At 41.5% G+C, this 16,138-nt stretch overlaps 1 protein-coding gene across 13 annotated transcripts in view; it reads right to left on the reverse strand.

Annotated features, from left to right (window-relative positions):
- Positions 1-16,138, reverse strand: part of ARID1B (AT-rich interaction domain 1B) — a 534,317-nt gene that overhangs the window by 163,594 nt on the left and 354,585 nt on the right. For 7 of the 13 annotated variants that reach the window (XM_073627912.1, XM_073627907.1, XM_073627916.1 and 4 more), the window contains one exon: positions 12,001-12,030. The exons of the other annotated variants lie outside the window; for them this stretch is intronic. In XM_073627912.1, the coding sequence (XP_073484013.1) occupies positions 12,001-12,030 (30 nt within the window). The remainder of the gene's footprint in view (positions 1-12,000; positions 12,031-16,138) is intronic. 13 annotated transcript variants of the gene reach the window in all.

A 16,138-nucleotide genomic window follows, 5' to 3' on the forward strand; every position in this document is an offset into this window, starting at 1 on the left:
AAGGTATATGTTTATTTCCTATTCTAGAAACTAGGGCTGTAGGTGCAGAGAGCAGTTAATAGAATAATGATGAAAATGGGCCCATTTGTACTGTACAGAATTTTCTACTGTTACTTTTTCCAATTAAAGAGCATTGCAATTTGTTTTTATTGTTCTGTGTCTTGACTAGTGTGGGAAACTATTAGCTTACAGGAACACCAAAACAGGCTTAACCAGCATATGTACAATACCAGTCATTACTAATTCTATGAGAAACTAACTGGCTGGATCTGAAACGGTTATGGATTGTATGCAAACTACTGTTGATTGGACTACAGGCACAAGGTGCTACAGCAATGAATGGAATTGATTTTCAACAAAGTAGGTCCATGGGGGGTTCTGAGTTAAGGAACCAAACACTAAAGTTGGGTGAGTACTGGCTGCACTTTGCTATCTATATATCAGCGATGGCAACACATGGTAAGTGGCGTCTGGTACTGTTCTGTAAGGCGCCAGCTCAAACATTGGTCCAGCACTCCAGTATAAACTCTGAGCGTTGATTGGAGCAACCCTTTTTTTCCCATCAGCATACATTCAGTACAAAATAACAATGCCCCTGCTACATGGTGCCACAATCAATGTCTGGGCTTTCTATTTTATATATAATTTACATATACCAAATTTTTTTTGTTTATATCTTAACATACTTCACCTTGACAAAAGAGATCTGCCTATATGGATTTATTATACTACTCACAGTTAAACAAGGCTCCACAAGGACCATATCATCTTTGTACATGCATGGGTATTTTTCTACTACTCTGCTAATAAAGAAGGCTGCTAGGCTTCTTTGCTGTAAGTAGAGGGCAGGATTTCATCTGGCAGGAAATGAAGCAAAGCTTCTAAACTGGTCCTGACATGCGTTATAATTCCAGGAAAGCACAGCTGTGTGATCATTACTGCAATTACCAAACAGTATTTACTGCTGACTTACTGTGGCTTAAGACTTTGTGAGGGGAAATGCTGGCATGTCACAGGAAGAAGCTTCCCTAGGCATGTCAGTTAACTATTTTGGCAGTGTTTGGGCCCCAGAGCATTATTAGAGGCTACTGATACTTAAAACGTGTTTTCTAAGGCATTAGATTGCACATAAAAATACATAAATCCAAAGGTTTATTTTTTTTGCAAAACAAAAACCCATAAAGGAATGGTTTTGACAGTTGTAAGATGCCTGCTGGTAACACCTGCTGGGCCTTCTTTCCAAAGAGAAAAGACAGACAGCCTTTCAACACTTACAGACATGCTGCCCCTGTAAATATCTTGCAGTTTACATTTATAGGAGCCATACTGTTCACAAGTCAATCCGTAAATAAAGTTGAAAGCAACTGCAAATAAAACGCACTTTTAGCAGCACTCTAAATTTGAAGTGTCAGTAAAGAGTAACCTACAATGCACTCTCTTCAAATCCTCATTTTGAAGAATATATTTAGCCACTAGCACGTTATATATCCCTGTTCTGATCTGCATATAACTGTAAATGTATTTTTTTTAGGTCAAACGGTACATAAATCCAGGGTGATGTTTTATGAAGTGCATAGCTTCATTTTTTTCTCATTAAATATATAATCTTCCTGTGTGGTGTATTCTTCACAGAAGTCTATACAGGATTGATACTAATGAGAGCAGTTTGATATTAATCAGAATAATTGTATGAATGAGTTCATTTTTCAGTCCTTCAATTACAGTCAAGCAGAACTGTGGATGAAATGTATGTCTAGGTGCCAAACTGTGTAGAGCCACAATTAAGGTAGTCAGAGTGTCACTATGGGGACGTCCTAGATGAGTTTGTTACTTGGCTTGGATTTGTCCGTTTATGTCTAAAGTACTCTGGGCAGACATAAAAGCCAAAATAAATAGTAGATCTGTAATTATTATTACATTATTAAATGTATGTTTTAAATGCAAGCAGTTTACATATTCAGATATTGACTGGTTAGCCCCTCTCAGTCTACTGCAGGGGTCTCCAAACTTTCTCAGCAAAGGGTCAGTTTACTATCCTTCAGACTTTAGGGGGGCCGGAGTGTGGTTAGCGGGAGTAGAAAATGACTTGGGCATTACTGCTCCATCATTGGTTTTAATGGGAGGAATAGTGCCCCATTGCTGGTGTCAGTAGAGGGAATGGTGCCCCATCATTGGTGTCAGTTGGTGGAATTGTGCCCCAAGGGCCAGATAAAGGCAGGCAAAGGGCCACATCTGGCCCCAGGGCCGTAGTTTGGAGACTACTGGTCTACTGCACAGTCTGTACAGCAAAGCTCAGAGAGGGGAGGGAGAAGCAGCACAAGGAGCCAATCATGTGTGCAGCAGGGCAAAGCCTTGAAAAAAAAATAAATAAAAGTAGAAAGTGACAGATCAACAGTGCACTGCTTCACTTTTCATTGTTCAATCACATGGTGAGGGGACCTGTAAGTGAAAGTAAAACTGCAGCAGAGGAAGATCAAGAAAGCTCAAGTCCCCTGCGCTAGACTAGCTTGTGCTGTTTGACTGTGCATGTAAATGCCAGGACTAGGTGGGCAGAGAAACAAAGCTTTTGCCAGGTAAAACAGCTCTCATAGGTTATTATTATAATACAGGATTTACAGTGCCTTGAAAAAGTATTCATACCCAGTGGTGGTTGGTGTTTTTTTTTTGGGGGGGGGGGGCAGCAAACAACTCCCGGCCACCGGTGGAGCGGCACTAGCACAGCTACAATGAAGGAGGAGGATCTGGACAGCCACACTCCAATAGCACAACTGCTCCTACCTCCCACGGTGTGGCACTAACACCCCCAGCAACCCGCCCCCCCGTAGTGCGCCCCTAACACCCCCAGCAACCCGCCCCCCCGTAGTGCGCCCCTAACACCCCCAGCAACCCGCCCCCCCATAGTGCACCACTAACACCCCCAGAAAACCCCCCCACCTGCTGTTTGGTGAGTCCTTACCCTGGATGCTGCCATCTTCCTGTCTGCCATCTTCCTGACTGCTGAGCTCTGATGAAGAAGGGATGAGACCTTCGAAACGCGTAAGCGAGCAGTGTTATATATTCCTCGGGAACACCTTTGGAAGGCTTTGTTCATCATTTATACCACTTATTGCAAGTTGATGTCCAAGGTTTATGGCACATGATTCTTTACTGCTTGTGAGTAATTTCCTTTATCATTTTACTTAATAAATGTTTTACAAAAGATAATGCACATGGCTGGTGCGCCCTTCTCTCTTTTTATTTCTCTGCCATCTTCCTGTCCCTGTCCTTAAGCATGGTGAGCTCGGAGAAATCTGCTCTGGTGTCCTCTCCTGGAGCAGCTTCCACAGTGCATCTTCTCTCTGCTCCTCCTAGCACTAGGCTTCTAATAGGATCACCTGACGTTTTGGCCAATCGGAAACCGGGTTTCATACCTGCTTCCCGATTGGCCGGGAGGAGGATCAGTGTTGCAACTGCAACAGAGAATATTCATTCTCTGTTGCAACACACCTGGGTGGGATCAGAGTGCATCCTCTGCAACCTGAGCCTACCCTATTTTGAAGCCTATTAGAGCCTCTGGCTCTAATCAGGTGCTTAAAAAACCCCCCGCCGCTGTAATTCATGTGCCCGTTGCCCTGAAAGCGGCCGGACTCATGAATAGAGGGTGGCCACGGCGGCTTTGGATAGATTCATCTATCCATTGCATATAAGGGGGTGGCCTGGAGAGGGGGCGGAGCCCGGGTGCTCCTAATGGACAGGCCGCCACTGTTCATACCCCTTGACATATTCCACATTTTGTCATTTTACAATCAAAAACAAATGTATTTTATTGGGATTTTATGTGATAGGCCAACAGAAAGTGGCACATAATTGTGAAGTGGAAGGAAAATTATAAATGATTTTCAAATTTTTTTTACAAATAAGTGTGGTGTGCATTTGTATATAGCCCCATTGAGTCAATACTTTGTAGAACCACCTTTCGCTACAATTAGATAAATTGCTGCGTATTAGCCTAGGCCTATTTTACTATATACCAATACATTGTTGTTATTATGTTAAAGCTTTCACTCATGGTAAAATAACTCATTTAACCAAAATCATATCTGAGAGATATTAAATCTCAAATATCGTATATGGGTAACAAAGTCTTTTTGGGTATGTCTCTATCAGCTTTGCACATCTAGAGAGTGACATTTTTGCCCATTCTTCTTTGCAAAATAGCTCAAGCTCTGTCAGATTGAATGGAGAGTGTCTGTGAACAGCAATTTTCAAGTCTTGCCACAGATTTTCAATTGGATTTAGATCTGGACTTTGACTGGGCCATGCGAACACATGAATATGCTTTGATCTAAAACATTACATTGTAGCTCTGGCTGTATGTTTAGGGTCATCGTCCTGCTGGAAGCTGAACCTCGGCCCCAGTCTCAAGTTTTTTGCAGACTCTAACAGGTTTTCTTCTAAGATTGTCCTGTATTTGGCTCCATTCATCTTCCCATCAACTCTGACCAGCTTCCCTGTCCCTGCTGAAGAAAAGCATCCCAACAACATGATGCTGCCACCACTATGTTTCACAGTGGGGGTGGTGTGTTTAGGGCGATGCGCAGTGTTAGTTTTCCGCCACACATACCGTTTTGCTTTTAGGCCAAAAAGTTCAATTTTGGTCTCATCTGACCAGAGCACCTTCTTCCACATGTTTGCCGTGTCCCCCACATGGCTTCTCGCAAACTGCAAACAGGACTTTTTATGGCTTTCTTTCAACAATGGCTTTCTTCTTGCCACTCTTCCATAAAGGCCAGATTTGTGGAGTGCACAACTAATAGTTGTCCTGTGGACAGATTCTCCCACCTGAGCTGTGGATCTTTGTAGCTCCTCCAGAGTTAACATGGGCCTCTTGGCTGCTTCTCTGATTAATGCTCTCCTTGCCTGGCCTATCAGTTTAGGTGGACAGCCATGTCTTGGTAGGTTTGCAGTTGTGCCATACTCTTTCCATTTTCAGGTGAAGGATTGAACTGTGCTCCGTGAGATGTTCAAAGCTTGGGATATTTTACCTAACCCTGCTTTAAACTTCTCCACAATTTTTTCCCTGACCTGTCAGGTGTGTTCCTTGGCCTTCATGTTGCTGTTTGTTGTCTAAGGTTCTCTAACAAACCCCCGAGGGCTTCACAGAACAGCCGTATTTATACTGAGATCAAATTACACACAGGTGGACTCTATTTACTATTTAGGTTTATTCTGAAGGCAATTGCTTCCACTAGATTTTAGTTAGGGGTATCAGAGTAAAAGGGGGCTGAATACAAAGGCACGCCACATTTTTCAGATATTTAGTTTGTAAACAATTTTGAAAACCATTTATCATTTTCCTTCCACTTCACAATTATGTGCCACTTTGTGTTGGTCTATCACATAAAATCCCAATAAAATACATTTACGTTTTTGGTTGTAACATGACAAAATGTGGAAAATTTCAAGGGGTATGAATACTTTTTCAAGGCACTGTATATCGTGCCAACAGTTTACTCAGCACTTTACAACATAAAAGCAAACAGTTACAATTACAATACAATTTAATACAATAGGATTTAGAGGGCCCTGCTTGTTAGAGCTTCATATGTGGATTTAGCAGTTTGCCTAGAATTCAGCTTAAAGGGGAATTCTAAACCAAAAAACACTGATTGAAAATGAAATAATGTATTTTTAAATGCTTCAAATAGGATTGTACAAAATCAAAATACATATAGTCCTACAAGAGAAAATCGGATTACATTAGATACATGTGTTGGTGTATCATTTGCTGATAAAAAAAACCTGTCTGGGATGTCCACTCTTTGTGCAAATGCTGGTCTGCACAGGGTTAGTGACCACAATAACTGAAGCCAGAGGGTTACCAGAACAGCCAGGCAACAAGCAAATTCATAGGAATGTCATAGTAGCAGCTTTTGTGTTTCTTGGTACATGCTAGTAAAGACAGGCTACAGAAATCTATTTGATGCAGTGCAATCTAACTTAGCACTGGTTACAATGAAAACAGTTATCTGCCACCAGCAGATAAGATATACTGAACGTGTCCACATGATGTCAATGGGTAACTCAAAAGGTCTCTATAGCTTCCTGTGCCAAGGCACCATGTTCCTTAATCCTCAGCTGTGTATCGGCAGTGAGATCATTCAAGGCATCACACTGCTGACTGCTAGTCCCACATGATTTGGAGAATGAATTAGGCTGGGTTCACACTGCTGCAGTGCATTAATTGGGCTACCTAATGCACTAAAATGCACACACTATTATTTTTGTAAAGTAGTGCATTGTGGTGTGCTGCAACGCAGCTGCACCAGGGTGCCATCAGGGGATATCATTCTGCCTGTGTGTGCCCCCACACCCCCACACACAGACAGTCAGCTCAGTGACACGAAGCCTGTTAAAAATGCAGGCTAAGTGTCACTGAGTAAGAAATGGTGTGATAGGCACAGTGGCCGGTAGAGCCTGCACTGTAAACAGGCTCTGTGTCACAGAAGAGGCTCAGCCACTTCACCTGTGATCAAGTGTAGTATCTGTTCTTATCAGTGATCTAGTGGAGGTTCTGTGCTGTCATTCTGACCTGACCAAGGTTGGAGTGGTGGCTATGAATCTCTGCTAAAGTGATGGGGGCTTGGAAGGTTAGTACCAGGTGGAACAGAAAGCGAGGCGCCCACTGGCAGTTGGGGCACGAGAGTAATTTCCCTGGGAAAGCTGGAAGAGCCCATTACCTCCTGGTTTGAACATTCTACCTTGTCTGGCCATGGGTTGGGAAGGCAGAAGGTCTACGGTGTCTGTGCCCCTGGGTGTGTTCGCTCTAGGGGCACTCTTAGTAACACTTGGGTGTGGGACTCCACATTGTGAACAGAACACATGGTCACAGCTACAAAACTTGCTTTCCATTTGCACTGCGCCTTTTGGCTAAGTCCGATGGCAATTTCTGTCTACCAGGCCTCAGGGCCTAGCCAGTGCACAATCTTTACGTCCACTTTTTTATTTTCTATTCATTTTTCTCCCACTGTTTGTCACTACTTTCACTTTTGTGTGTGTTTTTCTCAGGGATGAAGGGTGTGTCTTCGGGCTTGCCCTTACGTCAAAGGGGAGGATATGCGGCCCTCAGGTTCCTTCTTCCCCTGCCCCTGGGGGGTCTCTCTTCTGGAGAGCCCCTTGACCAAGTATTCAACGGTCGGCTTCGGCTGACCTAGAAGAATGGGGTTTGCCAGGCCTTTTGGCTAGGCAGACCATTGAAAACCTTAGTCCCAGGGGATAAGGGTAGAGGACCTACCCCTTCAGGGGGTGGACTAAAAGCACACCCTTAAATGCTCTTTTTAGTGGGTGTTTGCACATCCATGGTTTTTGTACACTTACGGGTTTTTTTCCATTTTAGGGCTCTTTCCACTTTAGGTTTTTGCACCACCGCAGACTTTTAAGAAAAAAAAACCTGTCTGCGTGACAGATGCAGTGGCAGGGCAGAAAGCTCAGTAATGCTAAGTCTGTGATATGTGGTTCAGCATTAGGCTTGGTTCACATATATGCAAATCAGATGTGTTTTGAACTGCATCCGATTCACATAACATGTGAACCAGACCGGCTTTCAATGGAGCCAGTTCACATATAAGCGGGTTGGTTGCAGTGCAAATTAAAAAAGTGTCCTGTGCGTTTTTCAGTTTGGTTCAGGTGCAATTTAAGTGTCAAATTCGCAACCGAATCGCATCTAAACTGCTGATTGGAAACCGCACCGGACTCTGCACAGAAACCGACCCCCCATATATGTGAACCCAGCCTTACTGAGCTGCACTGAGGTCCTAGAACTTTGATCCTTAATGCCACTCCCACTGTGCCGCTATAGCTGCCATGTTCCTCGGTGTCATTAAGAATGAGTGGCACTATAACTCACTAATTCATGTTATACAACGCAGAGGTATGAATTTTGTCTTAATGTCATCCCTGCTATGCTGCACACTGTTCTCCTTGCTGGAGGGGAGGCTGTACCTGAGGACTGGCAGCACAAGCATCTCCCTCCCCCTACTTCATTCATTTTGCTGATCTGTATTTTTTCCACCACTCTTGCTGCCTCTTGACTATTACCCCACTAGTATTTAGATCGCCAGTCATCAGGGGGGAGGTCTGTCATCATGAGGAAAAAAAAAAAAGAACTGCTCCTCTCCCAAGATGGCCACATCCATGCAAAGACAGACATGGCAAGTCAGTAATAGGTTAGAGATTACCTTAAATTATAACTAAAGGCAACTTTTTTTTTTTTATTTGGATAGAGGGGAAAGGGATTACAACACTTGTCAGTTTTTATTGCTGTCTGTGCCCCTATTAGGCAGATTCACCCTCTGTTTGTCCTGTTTACCATTAACATTGAAAGTGAAAGTAGAAGAAAACCCCAAATTTTGGGTTGTCCCCAGAAAAGTAATAGAGGGGAAACCTTCTAATGGAGACATTAGTTCTGGTGACCTGGGGATCCCCAAGGAATTCCCTTAATTTATAGGGATTTCCTTTCACTTCCTGTTTGGCTGAGGGACAGGAAATGAAGGGAAATCTCCGCAATGGGACATGCTGTCTGGAGCTGTATGTTCACTTTGAAATAAGTATTTGTAAAGATTTATTGCTGTGTGCTGACTTTGCTTTATTTTCCTTATATACTATGGGTGAACAAGAGCCTAAGCTGAGCACTGGTGGTTCCAAGTACCCTAAGTAGGAAAAGGTGGTGGTGTGGTTTCAGCTTGTTTTTCCTCTATAACGGGGTCCCCAAACCTAAGAGGATCTTCAGGCATGTGTATAAAAATTAAGTCAGCAGCTACAAATACTGTAGCTGTTGACTTTTAGTAAACACACATTTACTAGTCCAGGGGTCCTTTGCTGTTATCACCCAGGTTGGTTCTTCTCGGGTGCCCGGCGCCACCATCTTGCTTGGGGGAGGCCAGCTGCGACTTCCTGCTGCTTTACAGCTGACTCTCCACTGCATATGTGCAAGTCGCACAGAGCTTTCTGACTGATTCAGCAGCCTCCTGGAACATGTAGCTAGTCCTAGGGGGCTGCAGGCAGGGAGGAGGGGCCAAGCGGAAGTAGGATTGGGTGTTTGCCACAAAGAGGTACCCTCTCCCACAGAAAAAAAAAAAAATCAAATGTAGTGTGGGTTGAGCGGAACTTCTCTTTTAGCATTGGTAGTCAGGGAAAATTTAAAAAATGCCCCTACATTGGTGGTCAGTGGGAGTAAAAGACTTCCCTGCGTAAGGGATCAGTGCAGTAAAAAAAAAAAAAAGGCTGATGTGCCTGTGGTCAGTATTAATAAAAGATGCCCCAACACCTCTTCCCTAGTTGGAGTCCATAGATACAAACTATGGGACTTGCTATCTTGGTCTTTACTGAGGCTGGGACCTGATGGCATGGTCATGCCACTATAGTACATACTTGTTTGTGACATTTTTTGGTGGGCTTTATATATATATATATATATATATATATATATATATATAGCTATTGGTGGTGGGTATTTGTGGGGGACAGATGGGATCTGATGTCTGTTTTGGGAGTATACGGGGTCCTCTTTGTGGTAGGGTATTTTTTGTGACTCTGCTCCCAATGCTTAGAAGTCAATTTGTGTATACCAACTTTAGCCATGTCTGGCTCACTATGCTTTAATCCTGTTCCTGGCCCACTATGCTTCTATACTCTCTGTGTGGTGAGGGGAAGAAAGTGTTTAGAGGTTCCCCTTTCCCCTTTTTTTCCTCTGTACCTCCCTTTATCATCCACAGCTTGATTTTGTCCACAGTTTGATCTTTAGGATCAATATATTTAGTATATTTACATTTTTTAACTATACTTTAGCTGGGATTGTGCAGCTGATCATGGTCTTTGCTCTTCCCCCGTTTAGCCCAGTGACTGGCGTGCCTCTCTCTACACCCCGTGTCTCATTGGGGAGGGGACTTGTGAGATCGTGTATGATATTCTCCCAAGAGCCAATGGTTGTCAGACCTGAAATTGATGTCGTGGTAATCTGTAAACCATTATCATATACTGCGTTTCCAAAAATTCTGGTTATCATGTTATTTGCACTGTCAAAATTCTCTTCAACTTTATAAATAATTCTGCATTGTCCCTGATAAAGCAACTGTAAATTGTGAAACGCGTTGGCACGTCTCAGTGGGATATAACATTAGCCATGTACTTGTATAATTTTATGAAAGTTGATATGAAACTATATGTATGAATTTTTATATGGAGATCATGTATTTTTTCACCAAATATTTTAATGAGATCCAATAAATATATTGTTTTATTTATTTGCGTTGTTTTCTGAGTACAGTGCCTGAAATGTCCCTTTACATTGGAGGTTACCTCTCCTCTCTCTCTGTCCTAATGCAAAATATGCAATTTCCCTTAAAAACACATTTGAGGAACATTTCCTCAGCAACTCTCATCACACTGCCCTCCAACGTAGCGTTAGAAGCATTTTAAGAAAGCTCTTTGCCAGACGGAAACATTATCGAAACACAAAAAAGGAAAAGAGACATCACTACAACCTCATTTCACAAAACCTCATGTTTTATTATTGTAGCAAATTCAAACAACTAATGATTACATTGGTATAAATTATTACTTTTTATTTTAGGTTATACTGCATATTATGTAATGAAGCAGTATTTATCACCACCTCAAATTTTGTATTTTCTCTTTTTATAGACTCCTCATTGAAACCCAGAGTTAATGCCAGCTGGAACCTGGAAGTATTTTAATGAGCAAAAATCCATGTTACATCCTTTATGAATTGACTTTTACTGTCAATATATAGATAAAATTTCTTGTTATGTAAATTATCACTTGTGTGCAGTAAATTTATCGTATTGACTTTAGTGAACTAAACAAAAAAGGTGAGTGTTAAAATAAGCTAAAAACATTTGAGTGAATAATTCATGTGTTATGCTTTTGTGAATTTTAAAATACAAAGACAAAACCTGAAAAAATTAAGGCTCAACTTGACCTTACTAACACCACCACCTTCATACACATTCATTAAAATGCGGCAAAATTTTGTCAATATCTAGAGGCACTAAGGTACCATGATATGTGATTTTGGCAGTTTTAAAACTTTTTGGAACAGCAAACTATTTAATTTTATGCAGTTTGCATTGAGCCTTCATTTTTTGTTCTTTGTGTTTTGTATTAGTGCATCTCTTTCTGTTTATACCTGAGACTTTATAGTGAGCCAAAACTGCATTGAATTCTCCATGAATTCATGACTTTGCCGGCCTTTTCTTGATTTTCTACTTTTATGCTTAGATTTACATAAGGCACTGTCAACATGTAACATACAGTTCTTGGTTTTAAATGTTGCTTCTATAAGTGACAGGTCTGTTCTATTACAATTTACATAACAAAAAAAAAAATCCCAACATAAACTGTATTATCTAAAGCTGTACAATTGCAAAATTTACACAACTGACTTCACAAATAATAAATTCATAAATAATAATATAATGAAAATATAGAAAACATAAAATTGTAAATAAATAGCAGTTATAGTTTTTTTTTCCTTTGCCTTTTACTTTAAGTCAGTTGGCCATCATGTTAACATATGGTCAACTTGCAAAAGGACAGAATTCCAATTTAGCAATAATTTTCGATATCGGGGGGGGGGGGGGGGGGGGGTAGTCTGACCTTGGGACCGTGCTCAGTTCTCTAATGATTTCCCAGCAGGGTTCATTTACTAGACCTGGGCTAAAGGCCAGTACAATACTGATGGCTGGGGTCAGCATAAACAGCCCATGATGTATTCTGCAATAGTTGCATTAAGCAGAGCAACAGGTCATCAATTAGATACTGACACTGAATATAAATAGGCCTGCTTCTCTTTACGCTAAGCAACCTGCTAACAGCTTTCTGCCTGAAATGTACAATTTCGAATGCTTTTATAAAACCAAATATGTCGAATGAAAAAATTAAGAACAAGCCTACAGCTAGAATACTTGTCAAATGTACTAATGACTATCGCATGGTACTTACATTGATGGTTGATGCCTCTTTAAAGGAGCACTAAAGGCAAAAATTAAAAATAAATATATGTAAGTGGAAAGGCAGTCTCAGAATTGTATAGATAAATGCAGATATTGAAACAGATTATTGAAATCAGACAACGTATTTTCCCACTGCCATAGCAATTGAGTCAATGCAAGAACTGTTCATGTCACTCCAAACTGAACTGACTTTTGTTTTAATTGCCAAAATTGTCAGAACTAGATTTATACTCCCCCTACCCCCATTTCTGGCTGACTAGCATTAGTATCACACTAACAAGCTCAAAAAATATCTTCTACACAAGTCAAAGGCTCAGTTCACACTGCTGCGACCTGAAAGTCCTGCTACTTACAGTGCTACTTTGCTGCCCGACTTTGAAGCAACTTCGGGGAATGCCTGTGTAATCTTCCTGTAATGTTGGCTCAAAATCACATCAAGAGGATGGTCCAAATTGGAGACAACTTCCATTCGAGTCTATGGGCACAAGTCGGATAGACGTCGCCTTGAAGTAGTACAGGAACCTTTTCTAAAGTTGGAGAGATTTCAGTAGTGCTAATTAAGACAGCTCTCATTGACTAACATGGGTTTTCACATGTTACACGACTTGGGGTCTCACAAGTCGGATCCAAAGTCGCAGCAGTGTGAACCGAGCCTGAATGACAGTTTGTGCCAATACACCTAGAACTAAAAGTCATTCTATGCATACTTTTTGCAGATCATGGATTCAGGGTACTGAAGCACGCACAATGTAGGTAGCATTTATAGATTCATGTCAGCAATGGCAGCCTTCTAATTATCTCAGGAAAAGTGTACTTTAAGCAACTCTACTGCTGAAAATATGGGTCTCACATTATTTTAAAGAAGCAAAATAGGAAGACAAAGTGCACCAAGACAAGTGTATGTATACCCACATTTTTTTCAGGTTTGGATAGACATAGTAGGAAATGGTTAAACCTTTCTCTCTCTGATTTTTCTTTTGTCTGTGTCCAGTTGGGGGGATTTGTTTTTCATTTCCTGTCATGGAGATGAAACAGGAAGTAAGAAGAAATCTCTACAAAAGGGAGGGACATTCCCTTTCTAGACAGTTGTTGGCAAGAAAAGTATGCCATTTGAATATTTCCACTCTATTCCTGTTCTGGGAACAACCTTCGATTTACCAACATTTTCAATATCTTGGCTATACCTAACAGGAGTGAACCGCCCCAGTGGAATACGGGCAGAAACAAAACTTGACAGGAGTTCTAACACTTCCATACTCCATCCAAAATGTAAGAAAAAAAATGGCTATGCATACAATAAGGTCCACCAAGCAATCTGGCAGATCATGTGAACAGAATATGGCTGACAAATGCTTATATAACCATGTCTGATTATAGCCCAGGTGGAATATCTATTACATGGGTAGAGTATATTGATATCCCAATACCAACCATAGAGGTTACAGAATTACAACAGCTTTTTTTCATAGAAAAATGTATTAATCATTCTGACTTAATTTGCAATATAGTGTGAAAAATGCAAACATCTACTCCTGTATGTGGCAGCCATTCCTCCCCAGCATGCTGCCGCTAAGCAAACCTGAGCCAAAAAAATAAAAAATAAAAAGCTCAGCTCCCTTCATGAGACAAACTTTTTAGAGTTTGCGATATACAAGTTATTCATTAGTAAAGTCTAGCTTGGGCCGACAAAACGAATTAAAGGGACATTAAATGTGAAGTTAGGATTTAATATAATAAATATGGTTGACACCAGGAAAAAAGTTAAACTCCCATGATGCAACAAACATTTAGTTTACTATATATTATTATAACATACTAAATATGGTTGACAGTGACACAGAGTACGTGAAGATTAGAGTCACTTGTTGACTGGTCATCTCCATGGTAAACAGTTCCAACTTTTTGACGCGGCATACTTTTTCATTTGTATATCTGTTTTATTGTGTGCAGTTTAAAGTGGAACTTTACCCATAAGTTGATAAAAGAAAAAAAAAATAATGCCCTTTAGCAAGGAACATACATTCCACAATTAATAATTATGCTACCAAAATCAGTGTGTGCTATAAATTTGCTTCCAGCATTGTTCCTGTTGTTTCTTAATGGAGGTGGCCATTTTGCTAAAGCCCAGAGCCCTTGAACAGCAGTAAATCTTTAGGCTGTCAGCAGACCGGCCTCTACAAATTTAGCACACTGGCTAAATACAGAGAGCAACTGAGCATGTGCAAAGCAGGGTGAGATAGTATATTACTGGATTTTAAACAGTATAAATACTTATTTGAAGGGGTTTACATTGCTATACCTGCAAAAGGGGCCAGCCCGAGGAGATCCAACAGAACTTAACCACTTCCGGACCGCCGCATGCCGATGTACGTCCCTACTTTGAGGATGGATATCGCTATTATGGCAGCAGCTAGCTGCCATAACCCCGGTATTCCCGTGTTCGGCCGGTGGTCCGGTACAAGATACAAGTAGGCTCTGCGGCGGATTCGCCACGAGATCACTTTTATTGGCGGTGGGAGAGGGCCACCCCTCCCGCCGCGATCCGGTGCCCTCCGCCGCTTACCGGAGCCGTTGGCAGCAGCGGAGGTGATCCCCACCAGTCTCCATGACACTGCAGGGCGGAAGCTACGTCAAAAGGTCACTTCCACCCATAGCTCTTAAAGGGCCATTTTTTTTTTTCATTTTAGTTTTTTTTTTTTCTTTATTACATTTAAAATTTATTCAGCATCATTTTATCCTTACATGGACTAATACCTGAACTTGTTGTGAAACATTAACTACCACCACCAAGTTCCCCCTCTCAGGAACCCCCAACCCACCCCCTTCCCCCCACCATTTTTAGTTATATGTACTCGACTACCTCCGTTGTGCGCCATATTAACCCCTTGATAGTGTAAATATGAGATCTGAGGTCTTTTTGACCCCAGATCTCATATTTAAGAAGTCCTGTCATGCTTTTTTTCTATTACAAGGAATGTTTACATTACTTGCAATAGGAATAAAAGTGACATTTTTTTTTTAAACAGTGCAAAAATAAAAAATAAAAGGTAAAATAAATAAGAAAAAAAAAATTTAAAGGTGCCCCGCCACGCTGAGCTCGTGTGCAGAAGCAAAAGCATACATGAGTAGTACCTGCATATGAAAACAGTGTTCAAACCACACATGTGAGGTATTGCCGCGATCGGTAGAGCAAGAGCAATAATTCTAGCCCTAGACCTTCTCTGTAACGCAAAACATGCAACCGTTAGAATTTTTTAAATGTCGCCTATGGAGATTTTTGCGGGTAAAAGTTTGTCGCTATTTCATGAGCGGGCGCAATTTTGAAGCGTGACATGTTGGGTATCAATTTACTCGGCGTAACATTATCTTTCACAATATAAAAAAAAAATGGCTAACTTTACTGTTGTCTTATTTTTTAATTCAAAAAAGTGTATTTTTTTTTTTTAAAAAGTGCGCTTGTGTAAGACCGCTGCGCAAATACGGTGTACAGAAAGTATTCCAAAGACCACCATTTTATTCTCTAGGGTGTTAGAAAAAAAAATGTATAATGTTTGGGGGTTCTAAGTAATTTTCTAGCAAAAAAAAAAAAGTTTTTAACTTAAACAACACATCTAAAAAAGAGGCCCGGTCTTAAAGTGGTTAATTTTATGACTAAAGTTCCACTTTAACTACTCCCCCCCCGCCCTCAAATGAAAGGCGGAGCGGCTCTCATTTCTGGGACGGCATCATATGATGGCGCCCAGTCTAGCAGCGATTGCACGCCCCCCGGGGGGCGTGTGGCAATCGCAGGCGTGCCGTGTTCCTGGGACGCAGGGTGACCTGATCTTGGCAAAGAGCTGTGGCTGAGCTGTGGCTCAGCCGATCACATGTAAACACAGAAGTGCCGTTTTTTTCGGCTCTTTCTCTCTCACCCTCACAGAGTGTGAGGTGAGGAGAGCTGATAAGTGGCATCTTCTCACAGGAAAAATGTGTAAAGGTAATCAGGGCACTGATCATCAGTGCCCTGATTACAATGCAGCCCCAACAGTGCCCAGTGATGCCAGTCTGTGCCCATCAGTGAGGCCAATCTGTGCCCACCAGTTATGCCAATCAGTGTTACCTTTCAGTGCTCATCAGTGCCGCCTATC

Source organism: Aquarana catesbeiana, linkage group LG04, assembly GCF_042186555.1.
Source record: "Aquarana catesbeiana isolate 2022-GZ linkage group LG04, ASM4218655v1, whole genome shotgun sequence".
Taxonomy (NCBI): Eukaryota; Metazoa; Chordata; class Amphibia; order Anura; family Ranidae; genus Aquarana; species Aquarana catesbeiana.